Raw genomic sequence first — 24,457 nt, 5'->3', positions numbered from 1 at the left:
AGCATTGTTAAAGTGGGAGCTAGCCTTAAACTTTGTTCATGCTCACGGAAACTTTGTGAATCTTAATTACAGAAACTTTTCATCAAAAATAATTATCCCCTTGTACAATTACATTATATTATATAAAAATAATGTGCCAAGGTTTGCCTTTAATTAGGATGTTTACAATGCTCGTTGGTTTGTACGGTGCAGGACAGAAACTTTGGTTGTAGTGCGCGATTTTACGTTTTTTACTGGAATGCCAAACATTTCTAATTATTTTTGCACTGTCTTTATGCACAAATTTTTTATTTTTCCTAATTTTGGTAGAATTTGTGGGGTACCATAAGTATGGTGAATGTTCAGATTGCTACAGACTGTTCTGTTTTTGACAGATTCTGTTTTTGATGCATAGTTTACTTGTTTTGATGAAACTATCAATTTATATCAGTTGATTAAGCCATGGAAAAGCTATATTACAGTAGACACAATGAAAAAACAAAATATGAATTGGTTTTCTACAGTACTTAGAGTAGTGATTTGCTTTATTATACTAACGGATCTTACCGAGTTTTCTGTTGAAGTTTTGTGTGGATGAAGTGTTTGATCGAGGAGGTATCGATATGAGGAAAAGGAAGAGAGGCAAGAGCTCAAGCTTGGGGATGCCCAAGGCACCCCAAGTAAATATTCAAGGAAACTCAAGCGTCTAAGATTGGGGATGCCCCGGAAGGCATCCCCTCTTTCTTCAACAAGTATCGGTATGTTTTCGGATTCGTTTCGTTCATGCGATATGTGCAAGTCTTGGAGCATCTTTTGCATTTAGTTTTCACTTTTATTTTATGCACCATGCTGGTATGAGATAGTACTTGGTTGATTTATAGAATGCTCATTGCAACTCACTTAAATCTTTTGAGTATGGCTTTATAGAATGCTTCATGAGCTTCACTTATATCTTTTGAAGTTTGGATTGCCTGTTTCTCTTCACATAGAAAACCGCCATTTGTAGAATGCTCTTTTGCTTCACTTATATTTGTTAGAGCGTGGGCATATCTTTTGTAGAAAGAATTAAACTCTCTTGCTTCACTTATATCTATTTAGAGAGATGACAGGAACTGGTCATTCACATGGTTAGTCATAAAATCCTACATAAAACTTGTGGATCACTGAATATGATATGTTTGATTCCTTGCAATAGTTTTACGATATAGAGATGATAATATGTGGGAGGTACTAGTAGATGGTTGTGTTTAGTAAGGATATTAGTGTTAAGGTTTGTGATTCCCGAAGCATGCACGTATGGTCTACTAACTATATAACCAAATTGGCGTGCATTGTATTTTGATTATTTATCTTTGCGTGAAGGTCGGGGGCGCGCGATGGTTAAATCCTACCAACCTCCCCCCTAGGAGTATGCGTGTAGTACTTTGTTTCAAGGGCTAATAAATTTTTGCAATAAGTATGTGAGTTCTTTATGACTAATGTTGAGTCCATGGATTATACGCACTCTCACCCTTCCATCATTGCTAGCCTCTTCGGTACCGTGCATTGCCCTTTCTCACTTCGAGAGTTGGTGCAAACTTCGCCGGTGCATCCAAACCCCGTGATACGATACGCTCTATCACACATAAGCCTCCTTATATCTTCCTCAAAACAGCCACCATACCTACCTATCATGGCATTTCCATAGCCATTCTGAGATATATTTCCATGCAACTTCCATCATCATCATATACATGACTTGAGCATTCATTGTCATATTGTTTGCATGATCGTAAGATAGCTAGCATGATGTTTTCATGGCTTGTCCGTTTTTTGATGTCATTGTTATGCTAGATCATTGTACATCCGGTACACCGCCGGAGGCATTCATATAGAGTCATATCTTTGTTATAGTAACGAGTTGTAATATTGAGTTGTAAGTAAATAAAAGTGTGATGATCATCATTATAGAGCATTGCCCCATATATAAGAGAGAGAGGCCAAAGAAGCCTAAATAAAAAAGGGGCCAAAGAAGACCGCAAAAAAAAGAAAAAAAAGAAGAAAAAGAAAAAAGGGGGCAATGTTACTATCCTTTTCCACACTTGTGCTTCAAAGTAGCACCATGTTCTTCATATAGAGTCTCCTATATTGTCACTTTCTTATACTAGTGGGAATTTTCATTATAGAACTTGGCTTGTATATTTCAATGATGGGCTTCCTCAAATGCCCTAGGTCTTCATGAGCAAGCAAGTTGGATGCACACCCACTTAGTTTTAGTTTGAGCTTTCATACACTTATAGCTCACTAGTAGAAAAAGGGCCATTTGTCCCGGTTCGTAAGGGCCTTTTGTCCCGGTTTAAGAACCGGTACTAAAAGGTCGGTACTAATGCTCCTGGCCTTTAGTCCCGGTTCTTACATGAACCGGGACAGATGGGCCTCCATGTGGCCGTTGTGGCCAGCCCAGGCACGGGGGCCTTTGGTCCCTGTTGGTGACATAAACCGGGACCAAAAGGCATCCACGCGTCAGCAGCTGGCTGGAGCTGAGGTTTTTTTTGAAAGGGGCTGGTTTAGGGGTTTTGGGGGTTAATTTAGGTTGTTATTAGCTAGCTAATAGAGAGAAGTGTCCTCTCTTATATCTTCGTGCTTGGTTTACCAACACTACTACTATGTTCATTTCACCCGCTGATATATAATAACTCTTCATGCTCGCATCATGCATCATCATATATAATAACAAGTCCTACTAATCATGCATCATCATACAACTTCTACTCGTTATTAATAACAAGTCATACGATCATCATCCTCATAGTCATCGAACCAGCCCTACTTAATTGTTCTTAGCACATGATCATCGGTATCAGGTAGGACCTAAATACCCTTAAGGTAAAATAGCATAAAACAATATAGACCCTGACTCTCCATTATGGAGAATGGAGATCATCCTATCTCCAATTCTTGCGCTTCGCTTCCTTTTGCTTCCAAGAACCTCCTTACGACTGTCCATACATTTTTTCCATTCTTTGATTGTCATGTCTCCACTTCTTTTAAAATCTGGTATGGACAGTTGAGATTTGTAGGATGGCCTGGTTGTATGTTCAAAACATCAAGGAGACCATGCTGATACATCAGATGAGTCACACAATCATCCAGGATTATCTGTTGAAAAACATAGTAATAACTTCGTAGTTAGCAATGATGTACAAGTTTTAGAAGTATGCAAAAGATGCACAGATGTCGTAATAGTAAAAAATCTTACCAGGGTATCTCCATGGTAGTTACCGTAGTTCAACACGTGCACTAGTGGCACATATTGACCATAATGTTGAGGAGTTCGATTGTAGATATTGTAATTCTCAAGATCAGCACAAAATGCAATCAGATGATTTTTCTCCTGATAAGTAAATTCGGAGCCATCAGTGTAGTGAGTTTTGTCTACCATCTTCCGCACATTCTTTGAAGAATGAAAATAAGCTGTCAATGGAAATAAGTTGTCAACTATTTTGAAATAAACAATATAAATTACTTAATAACTATGTTTGAGAAGCTCACATAGGGGAAGAATTGGAAGCGTATCAACAAGGACCCAAATGTCCATATTGTCTTGCTCGATTTTAGGATCACCAAGATCCATGGTGACAAGCATACCCTCATCAAAACCATACATCTTGCAAAGTGCGATCGAACTTCAGCTTCTCCTTTTGACTTTCTCATTGCGTCCTTGCATCGACAATGACCCAGCGGAGATCATCATCATCGGGCACATCGTATGGTTCCTCTTGATCTTCAGCAGCTTCCCTCGTTGCAGCATCATCGGGCACATCGCCTGGTTCCTCTTGATCTTCAGCAGCTCCCCCCGTTGCAACATCACTGTATTCAGGGGGCGCATAGTTGTCATCGTCCTCTTCTTCTTTGTTGTCTTCCATCATAACCCCTATTTCTCCGTGTCTCGTCCAAACATTATAGTGTGGCATGAAACCCTTGTAAAGCAGGTGGGTGTGAAGGATTTTCCGGTCAGAGTAAGACTTTGTATTCCCACATTTAAGGCATGGACAACACATAAAACCATTCTGCTTGTTTGCCTCAGCCACTTCGAGAAAATTATGCACGCCCTTAATGTACTTGGAGGTGTGTCTGTCACCATACATCCATTGTCGGTTCATCTACGTGCATTATATATAATTATGTGTGTCAAAGGTAAGAAAATCAGATAAGTATCAATCTAAAGTAAGAAAATTAGACAAGTATCTATCTAAAGTAAGAAAATCAGAAAGAAGATAAGAACAAGAGGCTCATCACGGTGGTGCCGGCGACGAGATCGGCGCGTGCGATCAACGGCGATGAAAACGGGGACGGGGCGTGACGGACCGCTAGATCTAGACAAATCTCAGGAAAAATGGAGCTCCGAGGTCGAGCTTCGTGTGGAGAAAGCTTAACTAGTGTGGCTCGGGCATTTCATCGAACACCTCATGTGCATAGGAGGTGAGCTAGAGCACCCAAATGCCCTCCCCTCACCGGCCAGAAAAAACAGAGCACTGTGGAGTGCTCTGCCGCGGCGATGGGTATATATAGGCAAATTATTTGTCCCGGTTCGTGGCATGAACCGGGACTAAATTAGCCCTTCTACACCAGTTCAAGGCACGAACCGGCACCAATGGTTGTGGGCAAGGAGCGCGGCCCATTGGTGACAAATGGATCCAGACGAACCGGGACCAATGCCCACGAGGCCTCGGCCGGCCCCCTGGGCTCATGAACCGGGTCTAATGCCCCCCATGGGTCCCGGTTAATGAAGAACCGGGACTAATGGGCTGGCTAGGCCCGAAACAAAGCCCTGTTTTCTACTAGTGGCTCTTAGTGCATCCGTTGCATGGCAATCCCCACTCCTCGCATTGACATCAATTGATGGGCATCTCCATAGCCCGTTGATAGCCGCGTCGATGTGAGACTTTCTCCCTTTTTGTCTTCTCCACATAACCTCCACCATCATATTCTATTCCACCCATAGTACTATATCCATGGCTCACGCTCATGTATTGCGTGAGAGTTGAAAAAGTTTGAGAATACTAAAGTACGAAACAATTGCTTGGCTGACACCAGGATAGGCATGAGGGGTACCTTGTGTTAAGAAAAGGGAGCATACAAGACTATATGATTTTGTAGGGATAACATTCTAAAGCATTGATATTTTGAAAGGCATGATTGTTTGTTGGGATGCCCTAAGTATTATTGTTTTTATGTGAAATGATAGACTATTGCTTTGAATCACTCGTGTCTTAATATTCATGCTATGATTAGATATATGATCAAGATTATGCTAGGTAGCATTCCACATCAAAAATTACCTTTTTATCATTTACCTACTCGAGGACAAGCAGGAATTAAGCTTGAGGATGCTGATACGTCTCCGTCGTATCTATAATTTTTTTTTGTTCCATGCCAATATTCTACAACTTTCATATACTTTTGGCAACTTTTTATATTATTTTTGGGACAAACATATTGATCCAGTGCCCAGTGCCAGTTCCTGTTTGTTGCATGTATTATGTTTCGCAGAAACCCAATATCAAACAGAGTCCAAACGGGATAAAAACGGATGGAGATTATTTTTGGAATATTTATGATTTTTGGGAAGGAAAATCAACGCGATACGGTGCCCGAGGGGGGCACGAGGCAGGGGGCGCCCCAGGGGGCGCGGGCGTGCCCCTGACCCTAGTGAGCACCCCATAAGGCAGTTGAAGCTCTTCTTTTGCCGCGAGAAAGCTAATTTTCAGAGAAAAATTTGGGTGAAAGTTTCAACCCAATCGGAGTTACGGATCTCCGGATATAAAAGAAACGATGAAAGGGCAGAATCGGGGAACGCAGAAACAGAGAGAGACAGAGAGACAGATCCAATCTCGGAGGGGCTCTCGCCCCTCCCATGCCATGGGAGCCAAGGACTAGAGGGGAAACCCTTCTCCCATCTAGGGAGAAGGTCAAGGAAGAAGAAGAAGAAGAAGGGGGCTCTCCCCCTGCTTCCGGTGCCGCCGGAACGGCGCCGGGGGCCATCATCATCACCGCGATCTACACCAACACCTCCGCCATCTTCACCAACATCTCCATCACCTTCCCCCACCTATATTCAGCAGTCCACTCTCCGGTAACCCGCTGTACCCTCTACTTGAACATGGTGCTTTATGCTTCATATTATTATCTAATGATGTGTTGCCGTCCTATGATGTCTGAGTAGATTTTCGTTGTCCTATCAGTGATTGATGAATTGCTATGATTGGTTTAATTTGCTTGTGGTTATGTTGCTGTCCTATTGTGCCATCCGTGTCGCGCAAGCATGAGGGATTCCCGTTGTAGGGTGTTGCAAATACGTTCATGATTCGCTTATAGTGGGTTGCTTGAGTGACAGAAGCATAAACCCGAGTAAGGGGGTTGTGGCGTATGGGATAAAGGGGACTTGATGCTTTAATGCTATGGTTGGGTTTTACCTTAATGATCTTTAGTAGTTGCAGATGCTTGCTAGAGTTCCAATCATAAGTGCATATGATCCAAGAAGAGAAAGTATGTTAGCTTATGCCTCTCCCATATAAAACTTGCTATCGGTCTAGTAAAGTAGTCAATTGCTTAGGGACAATTTCACAACTCCTACCACCACTTTTCCACACTCCCTATATTTACTTTATTGCTCCTTTATCTAAACAGCCCCTAGTTTATATTTTTGTGCTCTTTATTATCTTGCAAACCTAGCCAACAACAACTACAAAGTCCTTCTAGTTCCATACTTGTTCTAGATAAAGCGAACGCTAAGCATGCGTAGAGTTGTATCGGTGGTCGATAGAACTTGAGGGAATATTTGTTCTACCGTTAGCTCCTCCTTGGGTTCGGCACTCTTACTTATCGAAAGAGGCTACAATTGATCCCCTATACTTGTGGGTTATCAGTCGTCTTCGCGCGTGTGACCATGTCCAGTGGCTTTACCTCATCGTCACCGTTCCCCTGGACCCCTCTCCCCCTCCGTCCGCTTCCTCACTGATTCTCGCCGCCAAACGGCCAAGAGAGCACAGTAGCTGACATGGCATTGAATGCGCTCGTCCGCTTCCTCCTCGTGACTGTGGTGTCATTTACCTCTCCGTGAGCCTCCCCTGTTCCTCCATCATCGCCTACCATTGAGCTCGCGTGCGTGCACATGCGTCCGCTACACCGGCCATGCGTCCGCGGTGATGATAGCGCGGCACACCCCTCCCCTCGGCTATATAAGCCACCCCACCCCCGTTTCTCTTCGCCATTGGCCTCCACCACCTCCCAGAGCCCCGCGTAGTCCCTTTCCCGAGCCTCGGATCCCCTCCCTTCTCGCCATCACCGTCATGGCCGTCGCGACCAACCTCTTCAATTAGCTCAAGCCCGAGCTCTTCTTCTCATTCCTCCTCCACCAGAGCTCCACCTAGTCACCGGTGAACCTCCCCAGCATCTTCCCCTCTCCTTCGGTGGCCTCTGTCTGCAAGCTCCATCATTGCCCAACGACAACATCCGCCGCTGCGGGAGCCCTGCTCGACCCTGACCCCTCCAGCAAGAACCAAGGGTCCAGGGAGATGCGGCTCATCCCGTTGATCACTCCGGTAGGTGGCACAGCGTGGGAGGTGGCTGCAGCTACCTGCAGTCGCCGTCGGGCACCGACTCTGTCTTGTCCAGGTGCGGGCGCGAGCAAGGAGAAGAAGGAGATGATGCCCCTCCCTGCCAGCTGGCCGTGGGCCCCGCGCCCCACTCGTCGGCCACTCCACACGCGGATCCTAGGTATGCTGACGTGGATAAGTGGAGGCGTAATCCTCCGGATTACGTCTTTAGTTTACCGAAAGCATTTTGTCGTGTTCCTTTAGATGAAAATGCATTTTCACTTCTCGGAAACGTATTTCATTCTAATACGCTTTCTGTTTTTCTGTCCAGGCCATGTTTGAAAATATTTTCATTACAGATAGGTCCCTTGCAGAAAACACTTCATAACTTTTTGATCCTAACTCCAAATGAGGTGATTCCAAAGCCCACTTCTTTGTTTCGTCGAGCCCATTCTGTTGGTATCATTTTCACCATGTGTTAACATTTTGAAAATGACCATTTTGCCCTTGCGCTTAATCAGCCCCCTCTGAGAGAGAATGTTTTCCAGCGATTCTTTCTACGAGCTTCTCGCACTTCTTCCCGGTGATTTCATCTACCCCAGGCAAGCCATACCCTCCATTTGCATGATTGCAATGCAGTGACATGGTTTAAATTATTTGAACTTGTTTAAAATTTGTATTAGCTATGTATGATTTGTTCATGGCATTTCTCGGAGTATTGTTTGATCTTGCTATTGCCATGATATTGTTTGGAGTTCTAGGACTAATATTTTGCAGCTTATGAGGATGACATGTTGCCTTTGTATTATTAGTGGCCCATGTTATGATTATTTTCATGTTGAAATCTGGTATGATATTTTGGAGTATTACTTTGGATGTCATGTTGCCTTTGGATTACTAGTGGCTAGTATTATTTTCATCATGATGCTAGTTGATATTATGCTTTGGAGTATGATTTCGGAGATGATGCTTGCATGTGGATCTTAGTTGGATAGCTTGTTATTGCTATTGGAGTAGTAGTATTATCGTTCTTGGATTCAACATGATAGTAGTGTTATGCTATCCTCGGAGTAGTTTGATATGTTGATATTATGCTTTGGTTTAGTTGTTGGATATTGCTATGACTTGGATTACATGTTGATAGATCATATCGGAGTATCACTTATCACTGTTATTTTTGGGGACAAATTCTGTCATTAAGTTGGTCCGGTGCCACTGAAATAGGCTTTTTCTAGTGCAACCACATTTGCCTTTATGGGAAGGCCCTAATGCGGTCTATTGTCATGCCTCTCGCCGGTGCCTCCAACAAGGGAAGGTTATGGGTGTGCGGTACCCTGGCCCGGTAAGCAGACATAACCTTGTGTGCCCGTAGTTGGATAGGGCCCTTTTTGTCCCTGTTTGGGACCGTTTTTGTTTTGCCATGATGGTGGTCGTTGATGCCTTTGGTAGGCACGGGGCCACCCAGGACTGAACCCAAAAAGGGGTGTTGGTCGGAGTGGCCGGGAGAGTGTCATGGCAGTAGGTTGGTTTTGTCGGAACGCGATTGGTCCACCCGAATGGGAGTGCGAGGCCATGGGTTCTGCGGTGTGGGTAAAGTGCGCTACCTCTATAGAGTGTGTGTGTTTAATCTATTGATAGCCGCGTCCTCGGTCATGGGCATAAGTTCGTACTAGGTCACACCGTTCGATCAACACTCACATGACAGAATGACTTATAGGTGATTTATATGTTGTTACATTGTCAGCAGTAACAGTTTGGCAGGATGTTGATGATGATGTTGGATGATCTTGAGGATGATCATTCAGTTTGTGATGTGGACACGAGGTGATCATGTGGATGTTTTGATCACAAGGTGATCAGGTGGATCATGAGTTGATCGAGATGGTATATTGCTTGGCCGGATAGCCAAGAGTGAGATGGTTATTGAGATCTGAGATGTTGGTTTACCAGTAGTGTAGTAGTTTCACATCAGGTTTAGTAGTTGTTTTCTTATCATGGTAGTTGTTCATTAATTTAACCTACTTAATGCTATGTTGTTGTCTTGCCTTGATGCTTTTGGTTGTTGTGAGCTTGCAAGTACATTCAATGTACTGACTTAGCGTGTCATGCCAGATTGCAGGTGATGCCATGATTGCATGATTGCTTATCGAGGTTGCCGTGCATGCGAGCTAGATCGTGTCCCAGCCAGAGTCCCTGCGGAGTGGAGTTCACCACCTTCATCATTGTTCCGCTGCTAGATGTATTCCACTGCTACGAGGTGTTCCGCTGCTAGCATAGAGCAAGGGTAGTATCGCAGGTGTAGTGTCGTTGTGCTAATGTGATCTTTGTAACATTAGACCCTTGTATTATTATCCTCGTAATAAGAGTTGATTTGTTCTATGTCAAGCAATGTCGTATTCCAGATACTTCTCCTTGATCTTTGGGCTGGAATACGGGGCGTTCTGGTTTCTCTGAGCCGGGGTGACACATCGGGGTTCCGCAGACCCTTGAGAGGTTCGAACTCTGGGGTGCGTGCGAAGAACTCCCTCTTCCCAGCCTGCCTGCTCAACGATTCCACAGCCTAGCTCGACGAACCCAAGGGACAAGAGGCACAACAGTTTATCCTGGTTTGGGCCACCTTGCGTTGTAATACCCTACTCCAGCTTTGGGGTGGATTGCGTCGAGGGGCTGAGGATGAACTTGTACAGTGGGAGAACAGCCTCGGGGGAGGCGAGGTGTTCTTGAGCTTGATGAGTTGGTGGGTGAGTGGATGATCCGAATGATTTGTCTCCCTCTATTGTGGTGGCTAGGTCCTATATAGTGCCCTTGGTCCTCTTCCCAAATGTAGGCGGGAAGGGATCCCACAACGGCCAAATTTAAAGGAGGACAAGTAGTACAAGCTATCCTAACAAAAGTAGTCTTCGCCTGCAAAAGGCTCTAGCGGTGACGCTGCAGTGGGCTCCATGATGACCTCCATCCTGCCGCTCTGGCGGTCTTGGTCTTGTTGCACTAATATGGAAACCTTTAGCCGATTCCTCGGGACCCTTCGCATGCGCTTGCCTCCTTAGCACCGAAGAGGAAACTGGCACGCTGCGCCTGCTGGCGCCCGCCTAGCCTTGGTCGTCATGGCTCACGTGATGCGAGCCTCGTGAGGTGCACCTTGCATAGATATCTCTGCTCCTCGGGAGCCAGCCTAGTGAGGCCGCCCCTAGGGAGGTCTTGGTGCCATCCGCCTCGCGAGGCTTGGCCCCTCATGAGGGTCTTGAGTTGTTGTTGCAGAAGTTGGGCCGAACCAGGCCTACTGACCGAGCCACGCCGTGGGCTGCATGCAGGAAAGTCTGGGTGCCCCCATTCCCAGGACGCCGACAGCAGCATTCCACATCAAAATTCTGTTTTATCACTTACCTACTCAAGGGCGAGTAGGAGTTAAGCTTGGGGATGCTCATACGTCTCCAACGTATCTATAATTTTTTGATTGTTCCATGTTCTTATATTATCAATCTTGGATGTTTTATAATCATTTTATATATTTTTTGGTACTAACCTATTGACATAGTGCCAAGTGCTAGTTGTTGTTTTCTACATGTTTTTTACATCGCGGGAAATCCATACCAAACGGAGTCCAAATGCAATGAAACTTTACGGAGATTTTTTTGGACCAGAAGACACCTAATGGGACAAGGCTGCGCCTGGGGGGGGGTGCTCCGAGGAGAGCACAACCCACCAGGGCGCGCCAGGAGGCCCAGGCGCGCCCTGGTGGGTTGTGCCCACCTCGGGTGCCCCCCGGACTGCCTCTTTGCTCTATAAATACCCCACTATTCCAGAAACACTAGGGGAGTCAATGAAAATCAATTCCAGCCGCCGTAGAGTCCAGAACCACCAGATCCAATCTAGACACCATCACGGATGGGGTTCACCACCTCCATTGGTGCCTCTCCCATGATGCATGAGTAGTTCTTTGTAGACCTTCGGGTCTGTAGTTAGTAGCTAGATGGCTTCCTCTCTCTCGTTTGATTCTAAATACAATGGTCTCTGGGAGATCCATATGATGTAACTCTTTTTACGGTGTGTTTGTTGGGCTCGGATGAACTTTGAGTTTATGATCAGATCTATCTTTTTATATCCATGAAAGTATTTGAGTTTCTTTGATCTCTTTTATGCATGATTGCTTATAGCCTCGTATTTCTTCTCCAATATTTGGGTTTTGTTTGGCCACAAGAGGTGCTTTGTAGTCGGTTCGATCTTATGGTGCTTGATCCCAGTGACAGAAGGGGAACCGACACGTATGTATCGTTGCTACTCAGGATAAAACGATGGGGTCTATCTCTACATAGATAGATCTTGTCTACATCATGTCATCATTCTAATTGCATTACTCTGTTTCTCCATGAAATTAATACACTAGATGCATGCTGGATAGCAGTCGATGTGTGGAGTAATAGTAGTAGATGCAGGCAGGAGTCGGTCTACTAATCTTGGACGTGATGCCTATGTAATGATCACTGCCTGGATATCGGCATGAGTATTTGAAGTTCTATCAATTGCCCAATAGTAATTTGTTTACCCACTGTTTGCTATTTTTCTCGAGAGAAGCCACTAGTGAAACCTACGGCCCTTGGGCCTTCTTTCTCATATTATTTGCCTTTGCGATCTACTTTTCCTTTGCATTTATTTTCAGATCTATTAAACCAAAAATACAAAAATACCTTGCTGCATTTTATTTCTATTTATTTTATTTGGCGTTTGATCTATCAATTTACTACAATTTTATTCATGTCCGTTTGCCTATCTTGAGGCGCCGCTACCCGAAAGGGATTGACAACCCCTTTACACGTCGATTTGCGAGTAGTCGTTATTTGTGTGCAGGTGTTGTTTATGTTGTGTTGCTTGGTTCTCCTACTGGTTTGAAAACCTTGATCTCATAACTGAGGGAAATACCTACCGCCATTGTGCTGATCATCCCTTCCTCTTTGGGGAAATACCGACGTAGCTTCAAGCCGCATCAGCCGCCGACGAGGCCTGCATGCAAGAGCTCCGTCGGCAGCACCCGGAGCTCGTGGAGGCGGAGCGGCTGATCTTTGCTGGCATGGAGGGCGGTGAGGTTATTGTTCTCTCCTCCTATGATGAGGTCGAAGGCAGCGAGGACGGCGGCGCAGAGGGCATCGAGGTGGGCGGCGAGGACGAGGAGATCGACATCGACGAGTGGAGGAGTGTCTTCCCCAACGACCCCGACAACAGCACTGGCCCGGACCCGGCTCGCGGCACACCATACCTGACTAGGAAGGAATGGCTCGACCTCCACTTCGACCGAAAGTAGTTTAGCTTAGTTTAAATTTATGTTTTATGTTCGGTTATGTAAAACTATCTATGTTTATGTTTGAATGCATGCTACTTTTGGTTGAACCTACTTTGTACTTGATCAAATTGAACTTTACAATGTTAAGTTTAGGGGATCGACTAGAAATGGCCAAAAATTGTTGGAGTATATATATATCCACTAAGGGTTTTAGTCCATTAACTTTTAAAGGATCGGCTAGAGATGGCCTTATGCCTTGTTTATTTCAGTTCTTCACAATGTGATGCTCTATATGTGCAACTATTTGCCGTGTAGTTCAATTTCATCAATAACAGTTTCAAAAATAGCACTATGAATTACGATATTTGGTTGTTGTTAAGGATGTTGCAGTTAACATGCCTTTTCATTTTTTTAACAATAACTAGTGTACTTTAGACCGGCACAATACCAATTGGAATGATTATTTGCTTGTTTTTAAATGTTATGCCTGATGCAGTTAACTCACCTTTCCACTTCTTGTTTTGCTTAGCTAGCATGTTTAAACCCGCACACTGAAGCTATCATCTGTAGATTATGTTGTCTACCATGGATATATTTCGTTGATGTTTAGCCTGTTGTGCTTAACATGCCTTTATATGTACTCATACAAGACAATACTGAGAACAGTGTTGTTTCCATCGAGGTTAGTTTCATCACATTGCTTATATGTACTTATTGTTCATGACATCGGTAGCTGGCACCATATAGCCTGGGGGCTGATAAGGGATTAATCGTCGAATCGGAAATTTCAATGAATATATATGTAACCCATTTATCAGTAGGTTAACTAGGGCCATATTTAATATATATGGGGCTACATAGCAACATGCATTGTACTGAATAACTAAATATACAATCCCAGGCTACATAGCAACGAAAAAGAGTGCTACCTTAATGTTATGATGATGTCTAGATATACATGTAATAAAATCTTATATAATGGGATGGAGGGAGTGTTGTACTACATCATTTTGCAATTATTGTTTAGTTTCTAATATTAACTTGGTGCTTTTAGGTACATATGTCATTGCCAAAGATCCACACTTCGACCCTTTCTGCGTATAGGGCAATGAGATATTCATGAACCAGCATCAAGTGAGGAAACTTATAAGGATTGTTATTAAATGGGTCAAAAGATGTCAATCAAACTATTTGTTTACACTTTATGCAAGACAACAGTGAACTGCAGGATGGTAAGTAAGAACTCTGTTGCCTTCTTTTTACTGCCCGTAATGAGTTGTGTTAGATGACAATGTCTGGATCTTTTTCCTTTTCAGTGGATCCTGAAGCAGTTTACTCAAGATTACCTCTCAAAATACATGATTGGTGGCCGGCCATCACAAGGGGTTGGACTAGAGTCGTGCGTGCCTTCTGCATCTAGGAGAGCACAATAGGGCCATTCCGCTTCACCTTGTTCAGCAACCAGGATGTATGTCGCCTCTTTCTTTACCATCTGTAATAGTACAAGTATAGAACCCTGGTTCATCAATCTTTATTTGGTGCTTATGTAATTCTTGAACATATGTACTTGTGAATCAAATACTGCATTGGTTGTTTGAACCTGATGGATATGAATAAAGCTATAGCCTACTTTCAGTTCAAATTAGGTACAATTTTAAATAGCGGCAATTAAATTATGGTGAAATTACGGTCTGTAGGTCGTTACAGCACACACGGTCTATAAAGAACAGTGTGTGCGATATACATCATAAGCCAACATGGTTCAAAGAGAGGAAACGTGTGTAACAATGCACACAGTTACCGTTTGCAAAGCGTGTGTGATGTTAGACACTATCACAAATGGTGCGGGAAAACTAAATGTGTGTAATTGTCTACCCATCGTACACAGTTTACAATCATGAACTGTTTGTGATGTGCCAGGCATCGTAAACATAGAGCCAGTTCGGTACGTGCCTGGAAAACTCTCGTGCCTGGAATGTGCCTCGTTTTAGGTAAAACCACAGAACTCCAACTGTGAGGGCAATGCGAGCACAAACGAGTAGCAAGGATGAAGCATTTGGGATATTCGAGATATCAGAAACGGTATAGGGACAACTGTATGCATCAAGGCTCCCTATCCCCGATGGTTTCTGGGTCGTGTGGGAAGGACCCCCCCCCCTATCGCAGTCACTCACTAGGCGACGGTTCAAAACGCCATCGCGGAAAGGGGTTAAAAACCGTTTGTATAGCACATCGTTGTACTAGTGTGGAAGTATTCCCACACGACGCAAATCCACGATTCCCTCTTAATAGTGAGGTTTATCCTATGACTCAAATCGAACCAAAACGAAGCCCTTCACATCACCGGTAACCACGCCTTCAACCTTTTTGAATTTGGGGGTCACACAACTCCATCATAATCTTCATGATAGTGGTGCACCCACTAGTTTATCTCAGGTTAGCACCCACACTGAACCAGTCTTCCAAGCTGAGGACAATCCTCGGACGGCTTTGTTCTTCGTTGTTTGACTTCAACCTTGTAAACTGTTTCAACACCTTCTTCGCGCATCTCCCTCAAAAGAAACCATCGTTTTGTCCAAGGAATAGTATTACCTCGGACCTTCGAGAATCCCCAACTGAGCTTCCCGAGAAGCACTTTTCTTTTTCATCGGATCCGAAGATCCTTCCCACACCTAGTTATCTTAATGGTGAAGCCTTCCTGTGCTGGAATGGGTGCTCTTGTTGGGTCATGTTCTAACAGCTTTCACCGAACACAAACCGCCACCACATACTACAGAGCTGAAAGGTCCCATCGGTAGTCATTATGACGTGTTTAGCGTAGCTCGAGGTTGTTCTATTGTCACTTCTTGTCAAATAAAGAGATCATCCCCTGGATTTTCGGTGACATCATCAATAAAAACCCCTCGATTCACATGAGCACATAATGCACATAGCGTCGGAACTTGCGAAATTACTGCAACACAGTACACCCCTTAGGTGTTTTTATTGGCTTATAAAAGGTAAATGATAGAATCAATCATTTTCATGCCATTCCTCTCTCTCTCTCTCTCTCTCTCTCTCTCTCTTCGCTCCTGCCATCCCCAAGCTCCAGCGCCCAGAGAGTAGAGCCCTAGCAAAGCCTTCGGATCCCCTTTTGAAGCAGTGATTTAGGTAGCATAGTCAATTAGTGTGAGTTGTTTGTGTTTTGGAATAAAATAAAAAAGAGTAACAATATGTTGAAATAAAGATTAGGCTGAGGAAATTGGCCTTGAAAGGTAGGTTTTTAATGTAACTATTTAATTGTTAAATGTGGACAAAAGAGAAAGAATAGAAAATGATCAACACATGGCTTAGTTAGAAGTGTTTGGGCAATGAAAGAAGGTGGAATCAATTGGTGATCGAATGGTACATACAGTTGAGATCCTTAGAAATGAGCTCTTAAGTGTAAATAAACAACATTATAAAAGAAGGCTTCTTGGATGGCAAACACAAATCCACTCTAGCGGTTCACTTGCCCAACATGGAACTAGAAGGAGAAACAAGACCTAACAAATGATGGCGAGGTCTACTTGTTTTCATCAAAACAAGTTGTACCCTATCTAAATATTAACAAGTTATTGGGGCTCGTAGTTGTCTATGATCTAGGCAACATAACATGCATAATGAGTTATGTGTCTTGTGATTATGTTTCCCGTAAAACAAGATCACACTAAAAATTAAGAAAATAATTAACACAACAGCCACCAAGTTTAGTCACCAAATTTGCATAATCCATCATCCATTTTTAGAGACAACAAAGCCAATAGTCATATTCCTATGGGAAAAGATCGGGCCATAAAAATTTAAGATAAACATACAAGCACTAAAGTATATGGCACGTCCTTCAAAAATTCAGTGCACACATATGGGTACCGTCTCTGATTCGGAATCTTAGATCAAAGATTGGAGAAGCTAACATGGATAGGCATGCAATTCCAGGGGGCAGAGTAGTTGTCATGACATCAAAGTCTTTGCAGTATCTTCATGAGCTCAGGAACACAATATATCTCTTAGTCGAGATAAATGCAACAGCATTGATTCAACAATGTCTCTCACAGTGTACAATAGTAAACTGAGCAGCCAGGTGTGGCCAGTACAATATCCAATAGTTTTTGTTCCTAGAAAGTGAACTAACTGAGGTAACTACTTACGTTATGTTCTAGTAAATTGACTTAGATCTTATGGTCTAACAATTGACCAACCTATTAGAAGGCATAGATGAAAAGAACTGCTAGTAGTACAATATATTACTCATACCGTCCTTTGGTCTGCCCACTATGAGTGACCAACCTATTAGAAGATATAGATGGGACAAAGGAAGACTTTGTCAGACAATCTTGTGAGAAATGTTATATTTTCAAGATACTAACATATAACTATAATTTATGATAAGCACAAAATATCGAGAGAGCCAAGGAGTAAGTGCAAACCTTATCGTCTTTAAGAGGATATTAAGCACATGAACATTAAGACAATATTGCCATGTCTCTAGGGATCCATCCATGCATAACAAAGAACCATGTTTTTGTGATTTTATCCCACATCATGTCTTCACACAAAGCAACATAGACATCATGAATGATCTGAACTCAAAGCAACGTAGTGGGATGGGTATTGAAGTTGGCCCTCATTATCAATCTTCCTATTTAGTGGACCCACAGAATCATCTTCCAGTTGCAATAGTTGATTTTCATAAGAAAGCATGAGAAGGACGCTAGGACAGTAATCACAAAAACAAAGCGATCAAATAAAACTCACGTAATTCAAATCTTGGGGCACACCAAACAAATTTTAGATATACAAACAACAAAGAAAGTAAACTACGCCGGTTCACACTTCCATACTTTGGAGTATCTGATAATTAATGCTTAAAGTCATTTGACAAGAATGTGAATAATAAGAGATATACCCAATCCCAGAAGTAAAACCATGTATCTTTTCCCTCTATATTTCTCATGCAATAATATGAAACTCTTCCAATAAAAACAACAGGAATTGTGTGGTGAACTGAATCTTTACCTTTATAAAGCAAGCGCATGAAAGGAAGGTGACCGCTTTCAAACTCTTCTAATCTAGTTATCCATGTAGCCATTCTCTCTAGTTTTATCCTCTTTTTCAGCTCATTTCTTATCTTCTTCTCTTCCTAAAGAATAGTTGTGTATCACATATAAGGTTTAATAATACATGTTCTTTACTGTTATAGTGAATACATAAATCCGTAAAAACCTTACTTGCATCCGAGCGTTATGCCTAATTTAGTTAACTAAAGTGAAGTGAACACAGAGGGCTGGGGACACTACTAGGGAAATCCCTAGTAGTAGCGCGGGTTTTGAGGCTAGCAGCAGCGCGGGTGGCCACGCTACTAATAAGGCGCTACAGCTAACTTATAGTAGTAGCACGGTCTGCACCCGTGCTACTACTGTTGACGATATCAGCAGCGCTTTTGCGGAACGCGCTACTATTAGTTAGATGTAGCGTTTTCCTTGTCCCTCGCTACTGCTATATCTTGTTTCATCATTTTCCCGTTGTACCCCTTTCCCTTTCGGTTTCAATACACTGCAATTTTCAGATACTAGCTACTACTAGATATCAAATTCATAAACCATTATAAGTACTAGGTAGTACTCCCTCCATTCCAGATTACTCGTCGTGGTTTTAGTTCAAACCACGATGAGTAATTTGGAACAAAGGGAGTACTAGATAACAATTTCATGCATAGTCAACATGCATCCTCAAGCAGTACAAGGTCATATCGACGACGATCATCATATGTAGTTCTAGATGATATCAACGATGATCATCATATGTAGTTCTAGATGATATCGACGACGATCATCATATGTAGTTCTAGATGATATAGCCACACACACATATGTAGTTCTAGATGATATCGAAGACAATCATCATCCTCAAGCCTGGGCGGTTGGTGTTCCTGATAGTAATTAGGATGGCCTGTCCAACACGAAGATTCTTGCCATCGAGGAATTTCTTCCACCCAACTGAGTTTAAGTGTGTGTGACCGTCCGTGTCCACGCGGTAAGTACAGGTTGTGACGGAGCCCCTTGCGGTAAGGCGTAGTCCAGCTGAGCCTTCTTCATTAGGCTCGATACCATAACTCACAGATAGGCTCTTTGCCAATTTCTAAATAAGAAAAGATATCAATTAATAATTAGCCTAGCACATACTCTCGCAAATAAGTATATATGGATTATCTACACTATTAATAGTTCCTTAGATTCTACACTAATAAGCATGTGATCGAACTCTACACTAAAACATATCATCGACTAGATTCCACACAACATACCATATCATTGGACTCTACACTAAGTATTTCATCGAATAATTTGTATTTGTAAGTATAATATACCATATCATGTTGATCAACCATGGTACTTGTCAGGCAGGTCACGAATGGCACCCCAACAAAGTCAGCACGTGGCGGAATTATGTCCCACAGGTTGGACACCTCCTCCTCGCCCAGCTTCATTCTTTGAGCTACGATGGCTTCATGAAGTGGGTCCTCATCATCTTCATCGAGTGGGTCCTCATTATCTTCATCATCTTCATCATCTTCGTCATCTTCATCATCTTCCACCAGTTTGATATAAATGACAGCCAGCTTGGGTCTTTCTGCTCTGAAGGAGAAGCTGATCAACTCACCACCAGTAAGACACATGCGGGCGAGGAAACGGGCCCATCCATCTCCTCCAATCCGTGACATATTGCGTTCTTTCTCGACCTCCATAGTGTACGGCCCCCCAGGAGCCTCAAATGTCACAGTGTCTCCTGTCAGCTTGTTGAATTTCAACCTCACATTGCATGGGACGATCTGTGTAAAATAAGCAAAATTACACAATGCAGTAATGCCAACACTAAAAATAAAATAGTTGTTACATTTCATATAATTTCTTACCGCCGCATGACGAAAACTCGGCTAGAAGTAGATGCCGAACAGCTTGCCAGTTGCAAGGCTGCTGGCGCACCTTGACTTGCACAGTCGACATGGTGGTGGTGTGGTGGCGCCGTTTTCCTAAAGCAATATGAGCAAAGGATTAACGATCTTCACAGGAAAGAAAAACAATAGCATGTGCTATTTTTGGTACTTCTTCAGTCATATTTTCATAGTGGAACCCGATCCCAAAAAGTAAACAACAAGCTCTCAATTTGATGAAGAGATTCTTCTGCGAGAAGCAATTTGATGGACAATTATAATCCTAAGATCTAGTAACATACAAGATGACAAGGTATCACCTACGAAAGCATTTCAGTGGCACCTATTGCCGAAAAAACTATTTGGCCCCTACCAAAGGTATAATCCTAAGATCTGTAATAAGTTATCTACCAAATCAAGGTACCACCTACCAAGACACATTTCATCTAATTTGGCCCCTATTGCCTAAGATAATTGATTAAAAAAACAAGTGGCAAATTTAATTGGGATTAACTTAGCACTTGCAAACTAAATACTTGTATTAAAACCAATATCTAGCAGATCACGGTACCACCTACCAAAGCATTTCAACTAAATTGGCACCTACATTTTGCAAAAAATAACTTATGATAGAAAAACAAAAGCATCTAGTTATCCATATGAAATTCGTAAGCCCTCGCTGCATCTAGGTAGGGCAACCCTCGGGGGGTGCTATCGAGGAGGGGGGATGGCATGGTGACCTCGGTCGGGGGTGCTGACGAGGGGAAGGTCGGTGACTTTCCTACGAGATGGGGCGACGACAGCGGCCGGCGAGGGGATCGAGGGCGGTCGGCCAAAGGCACCCGGCCAAAGCTCGCGGACAGCGACAGAGTGGGCGGCGAGAGGGTGGAGGAGCAGCGGAGGGGCGACAAGAGGGGGAGGAGCATTACCTGCGGCGGCGGTGGTGGAGGAGAAACCCTAACAGCAGCTGCCGGCGTCGGGCGAAGGGGGACGATTGAGAGATGAGCGTGTGGGGGAGGGGGGCAGCCGAGCCGTGTGTTTTGTGTTGCTTTAGCAGTAGCGCGGGTACGGGGAGCGCGCTACTGCTAAGACCTATACCAGCAGCGCTTTGTCAAGAAAAAACGCTACTACTAAGTCTAAGCATGTAAAAACATCAAAAATATACATTGGTCATCATTGAAATTTTTGTGTAGAATCTAAATAGTCAACATGAATCCTCACTGTACCTGTATAGGTACAGGCGAGGATTCATATTGCAGCCACAAATCCTACACATATAGTTCAATGAAGAACAAGTGCTCGAGATAGTTTGAGAAGTAACATATTTAAGGTGGTAGACATCTTGTTCGCTTAGCAGTATGGGACTAAACTTAATTAGTCGCCAGGGGTGATACTTAGCAGCAGCGAGTTTTGGGGGAAAACGATGCTACTAAGTACTTTAGCAGTAGCACATCCGGAAGAAGGGCGCTACTACTATATCTAGCTTGGAGGCAACGCCGTGGCAACTGTAGTAGTAGCGCTTGTTCCACCTAGAGCGCTACTGCTACTGAGCTGTTAGTAGCGCGGTTTCCTGAAGCCCGCTACTGCTAAGCATCTGTTTTTAAACCACGCTACTGCTAAGATTCTGTGTATAAGGTTTTCCCTAGTAGTGGGATGAATTATACCGAGCTGACAGACTAACACAGACATAAAGTAGGACATTACTTGTTGCCTCTGATCTTGAACCAGGTCTGCTAGTGGGAGTAGAAAATGTCGTTGTTGCAAGAGCAGCAGAGCGTGGGACTTGGATTACTACACACTGAAATCAATCATCAAAATCACAACAAATCTTTCAATAAATCTGATCTATTTGGTCTACAACACGACGAGTGGAGAATGAAATAGCAAAAGAATTCATCTCACCTGACGGGTTCAAGGACGTCCATGCAGACTTGGTGGCGCCCTTGCGCGGATCTTCATTGCAGGCCAGCTGCAGCTCGATGGTTGGTGCCTTCATAGCCGATCCCCTGGACGCCTCCCGATGTCAGCGGCAGCGGTAACATTGCCACCGGCCGAGATCATTGGCATATGCGGGGATGACGTGGTCAAGCCGCACCGAGCGCGCCGCCTTCCCCATGCCCGCCTCCTTTCCCAACGCCCTCGGCCGGCCACCAAACCAAACCGCGCCGCCATCACCATGCCAAGCCGTGATGCCATCCGTGAGACCACTTGCCGTGACAACCCTACGAAGAAGAGAGGGGGGTGCGTGTCGTGGGAGAAAACGTAGGCCTAGTTTGGGAGCACAGTATTTCTAAAACCACAGTAATCCAAAACTATGTATTGTAATGTGCAATGAATACCCCAGTTTCTAAAACCTGCAGTTTTCCTCTGCTTTACCAAAACTACAGGGCGTTTGACAAGCACAGTCTTTCTAAGACCGTGAGTGTTTCTCGGTTTGAAAAAGAAGGTCCAGACCCCTTTTTAGATACTGCAAAAAAAACCTCAGTTTTGAAGATACTACGGTTTTGTAAACTAAACTAAAGTATTTGTTAAAGCCAAACAAATCAAAGTCTTTTAAACCATGGTTTTTTGAAGAAAACCATGGTATTCTCCTAAAACTTCAAAACCGTACAAGGACAGATGGACAATGCCAGCGCCCAGCGACATCCTCTCTTGCTGGGGTTAATAACCCACTTCTCCTGTTTACGGAGCGGCTCATTTCCTTCTATCAGACCGAGTTGGTTGGTTCGGCGAGGGAAACCCCCGTCCAACCGCCGTATCTATGGCCGCCAACGGCCAGCCGGCGGCGGCGGCCGCCACCATCGACGACCTCCCTGAAAACCTGCTGCTCGATATCTTCCTCCGCCTTGCCTCCCTCTCGGACCTCGTCCGCGCCGCCTGCACCTGCCTGGCCTGGCGCAACCTGGTGACCAATTTTCCCCCCTTCCGCCGTCAATTCATCGACCTCCACCCGGTGCCCCTCCTCGGCCTCTTCTTCGACACACCATTTCATGGTGTCCCCTGCATCCCCGCCTTCGCCCCCGCCCGCCGGAATGATCCGGAGCTCGTGGCCGCCATCTTGAGCGGTGACTTTTTCCTCACCACCCTCCAGGCGCGCGATGGACCGGAAGCTAACTGGATCGTCTACGACGCCCGTGGCGGCTACCTTCTCCTCAAGAAACTGGGCGAGCTATTGCTCGCGCTGCTAAACCCCTTGGCACGGTGGTGCGAACGGTTCTTTGATCTGAGTGACGCCCACATCTTCGACGACGACGACGACCGCGAAGGCGATGGTCAATTCCTTCACGCCGGCCTGATCTGCGATGACGAAAACCCCGAGAGCTTTCGCATCTTCTGTCTTGTTGCCCATGGAAAGTTCAGGTTGCGGGCTGCGGTCTTCTCCTCATTCTTGGGAATAGGCGGCGATTGGTTCCTCTCCCCATGGTTGGATGTCCCGCAGCCCGACCCGGAAGGCGGCCAAGGTGATCTTTTGCCTGAGAGCGGCATGCGAGTGGGTAATTTCATCTACTGGCCATATCGGGATCGTGCGTATGTGGTTGTCTTGGACCCCGACCCAAACAACCCGCGATTGTTTGTTGAGATGATCCCACCTCTCCTGAATCTGGATGGTTTTCCCAGCTCGATCCTTGGCCAAATTAACGGCGATAACATGTGCATTGCTTATTCAAATGGATTCAACATTGGTTTCATGCTGCGTCAAGAAGATGGCCTTGATGCTGGGGCATGGGCTAACATCAGGGTATTCGACCTGACTGATAAAGTTCGACGGAAGCTTGGGCACTTAACCAATGGGCTGGAAATTGCGGCAATGCGGGGTAGCATAGTGTACTTCACAACATCACAGATGTTCCATCCGCTCGAGTACACTTGTTGGTTTGCTTGTCTGTGCTTGGAGAGTCGCAGGCTGGAGTGGTTGTTTCCGAGGACGTATAATGGTCTCTTCCAACCATACCACCATTCATCGTGGAGTACTTTTCTGTTACCAGAGAATGAAAGATTTTATCCCTTCATATGAGGAATGATGACAACCAGAGAAGGATATTCTGTGAAAAGCATTGCCTTGTTCTCCTACTGAATCAAAACATCCAGCTACCATCCAGAACTGATCACGCCGAAGGTCCTGACGAAGTTCCTTCATATTCAGGATTCAATGACAAGTCAATCCTGTATTTTGATCGTTTATGGTAATTGTTGTTGTCTTCTGTTACCAAACTTACCATTTACATTCGGGGTGAATTATTTCCATCTGTTCCTTGACATTCAGGATTCAGTAACAAGTCAATCCAGTATTTTGATGGTTTATGGTAATTGTGTTGTCCTCTGGTACCAAACTTACCATTTACATTGTGGGTGAATTACTTATCTGTTCCTTGGGTTCGCTACTGTCTCTTCTCGGTGTTGGGGCAAGGCATCAGGACCTTGGAGCCTCTTTTTGTTTTGTCTGCAAGATCAGTATTCTCAACCGGTTGTAGCCTGTTTACCAATTATGAAAAAAACCATCTGTGTTATTTTCGGCACATCTGTAGAAGTACCTACTATCTCTATGATATGTTGTTCTCAGAATGATGATGTGTTCTATATGATTTGTTTGCATGAGTGATTTTTCTTTTGGAATGCTTTACTTAAGCAAGTTATTTCTTATATATTTGCAGTGTTTCTTGCACTGTATTAATA

General features: G+C 44.1%; 1 protein-coding gene across 1 annotated transcript; it reads left to right on the top strand.

The window, feature by feature from the left end:
* The first annotated feature begins 22,427 nt into the window (after positions 1–22,427).
* Positions 22,428–24,100, top strand: LOC123065303 (uncharacterized). The gene has a single exon (XM_044488633.1). The coding sequence runs from the start codon at positions 22,545–22,547 to the stop codon at positions 23,796–23,798; it is 1,254 nt and encodes a 417-aa protein (XP_044344568.1). The 5' UTR covers positions 22,428–22,544; the 3' UTR covers positions 23,799–24,100.
* The last annotated feature ends 357 nt before the right edge of the window (positions 24,101–24,457 follow it).

The sequence above is a fragment of the Triticum aestivum genome, chromosome 3B, assembly GCF_018294505.1.
Source record: "Triticum aestivum cultivar Chinese Spring chromosome 3B, IWGSC CS RefSeq v2.1, whole genome shotgun sequence".
In the NCBI taxonomy this organism is placed as follows: domain Eukaryota; kingdom Viridiplantae; phylum Streptophyta; class Magnoliopsida; order Poales; family Poaceae; genus Triticum; species Triticum aestivum.
This window is presented reverse-complemented; position numbering and strand designations above follow the sequence as displayed.

Coding starts and splice junctions, on each gene's coding strand:
- LOC123065303 (XM_044488633.1), top strand. CDS start 22,545: ATGGCCGCCAACGGCCAGCCGGCGGCGGCGGCCGCCACCATCGACGAC.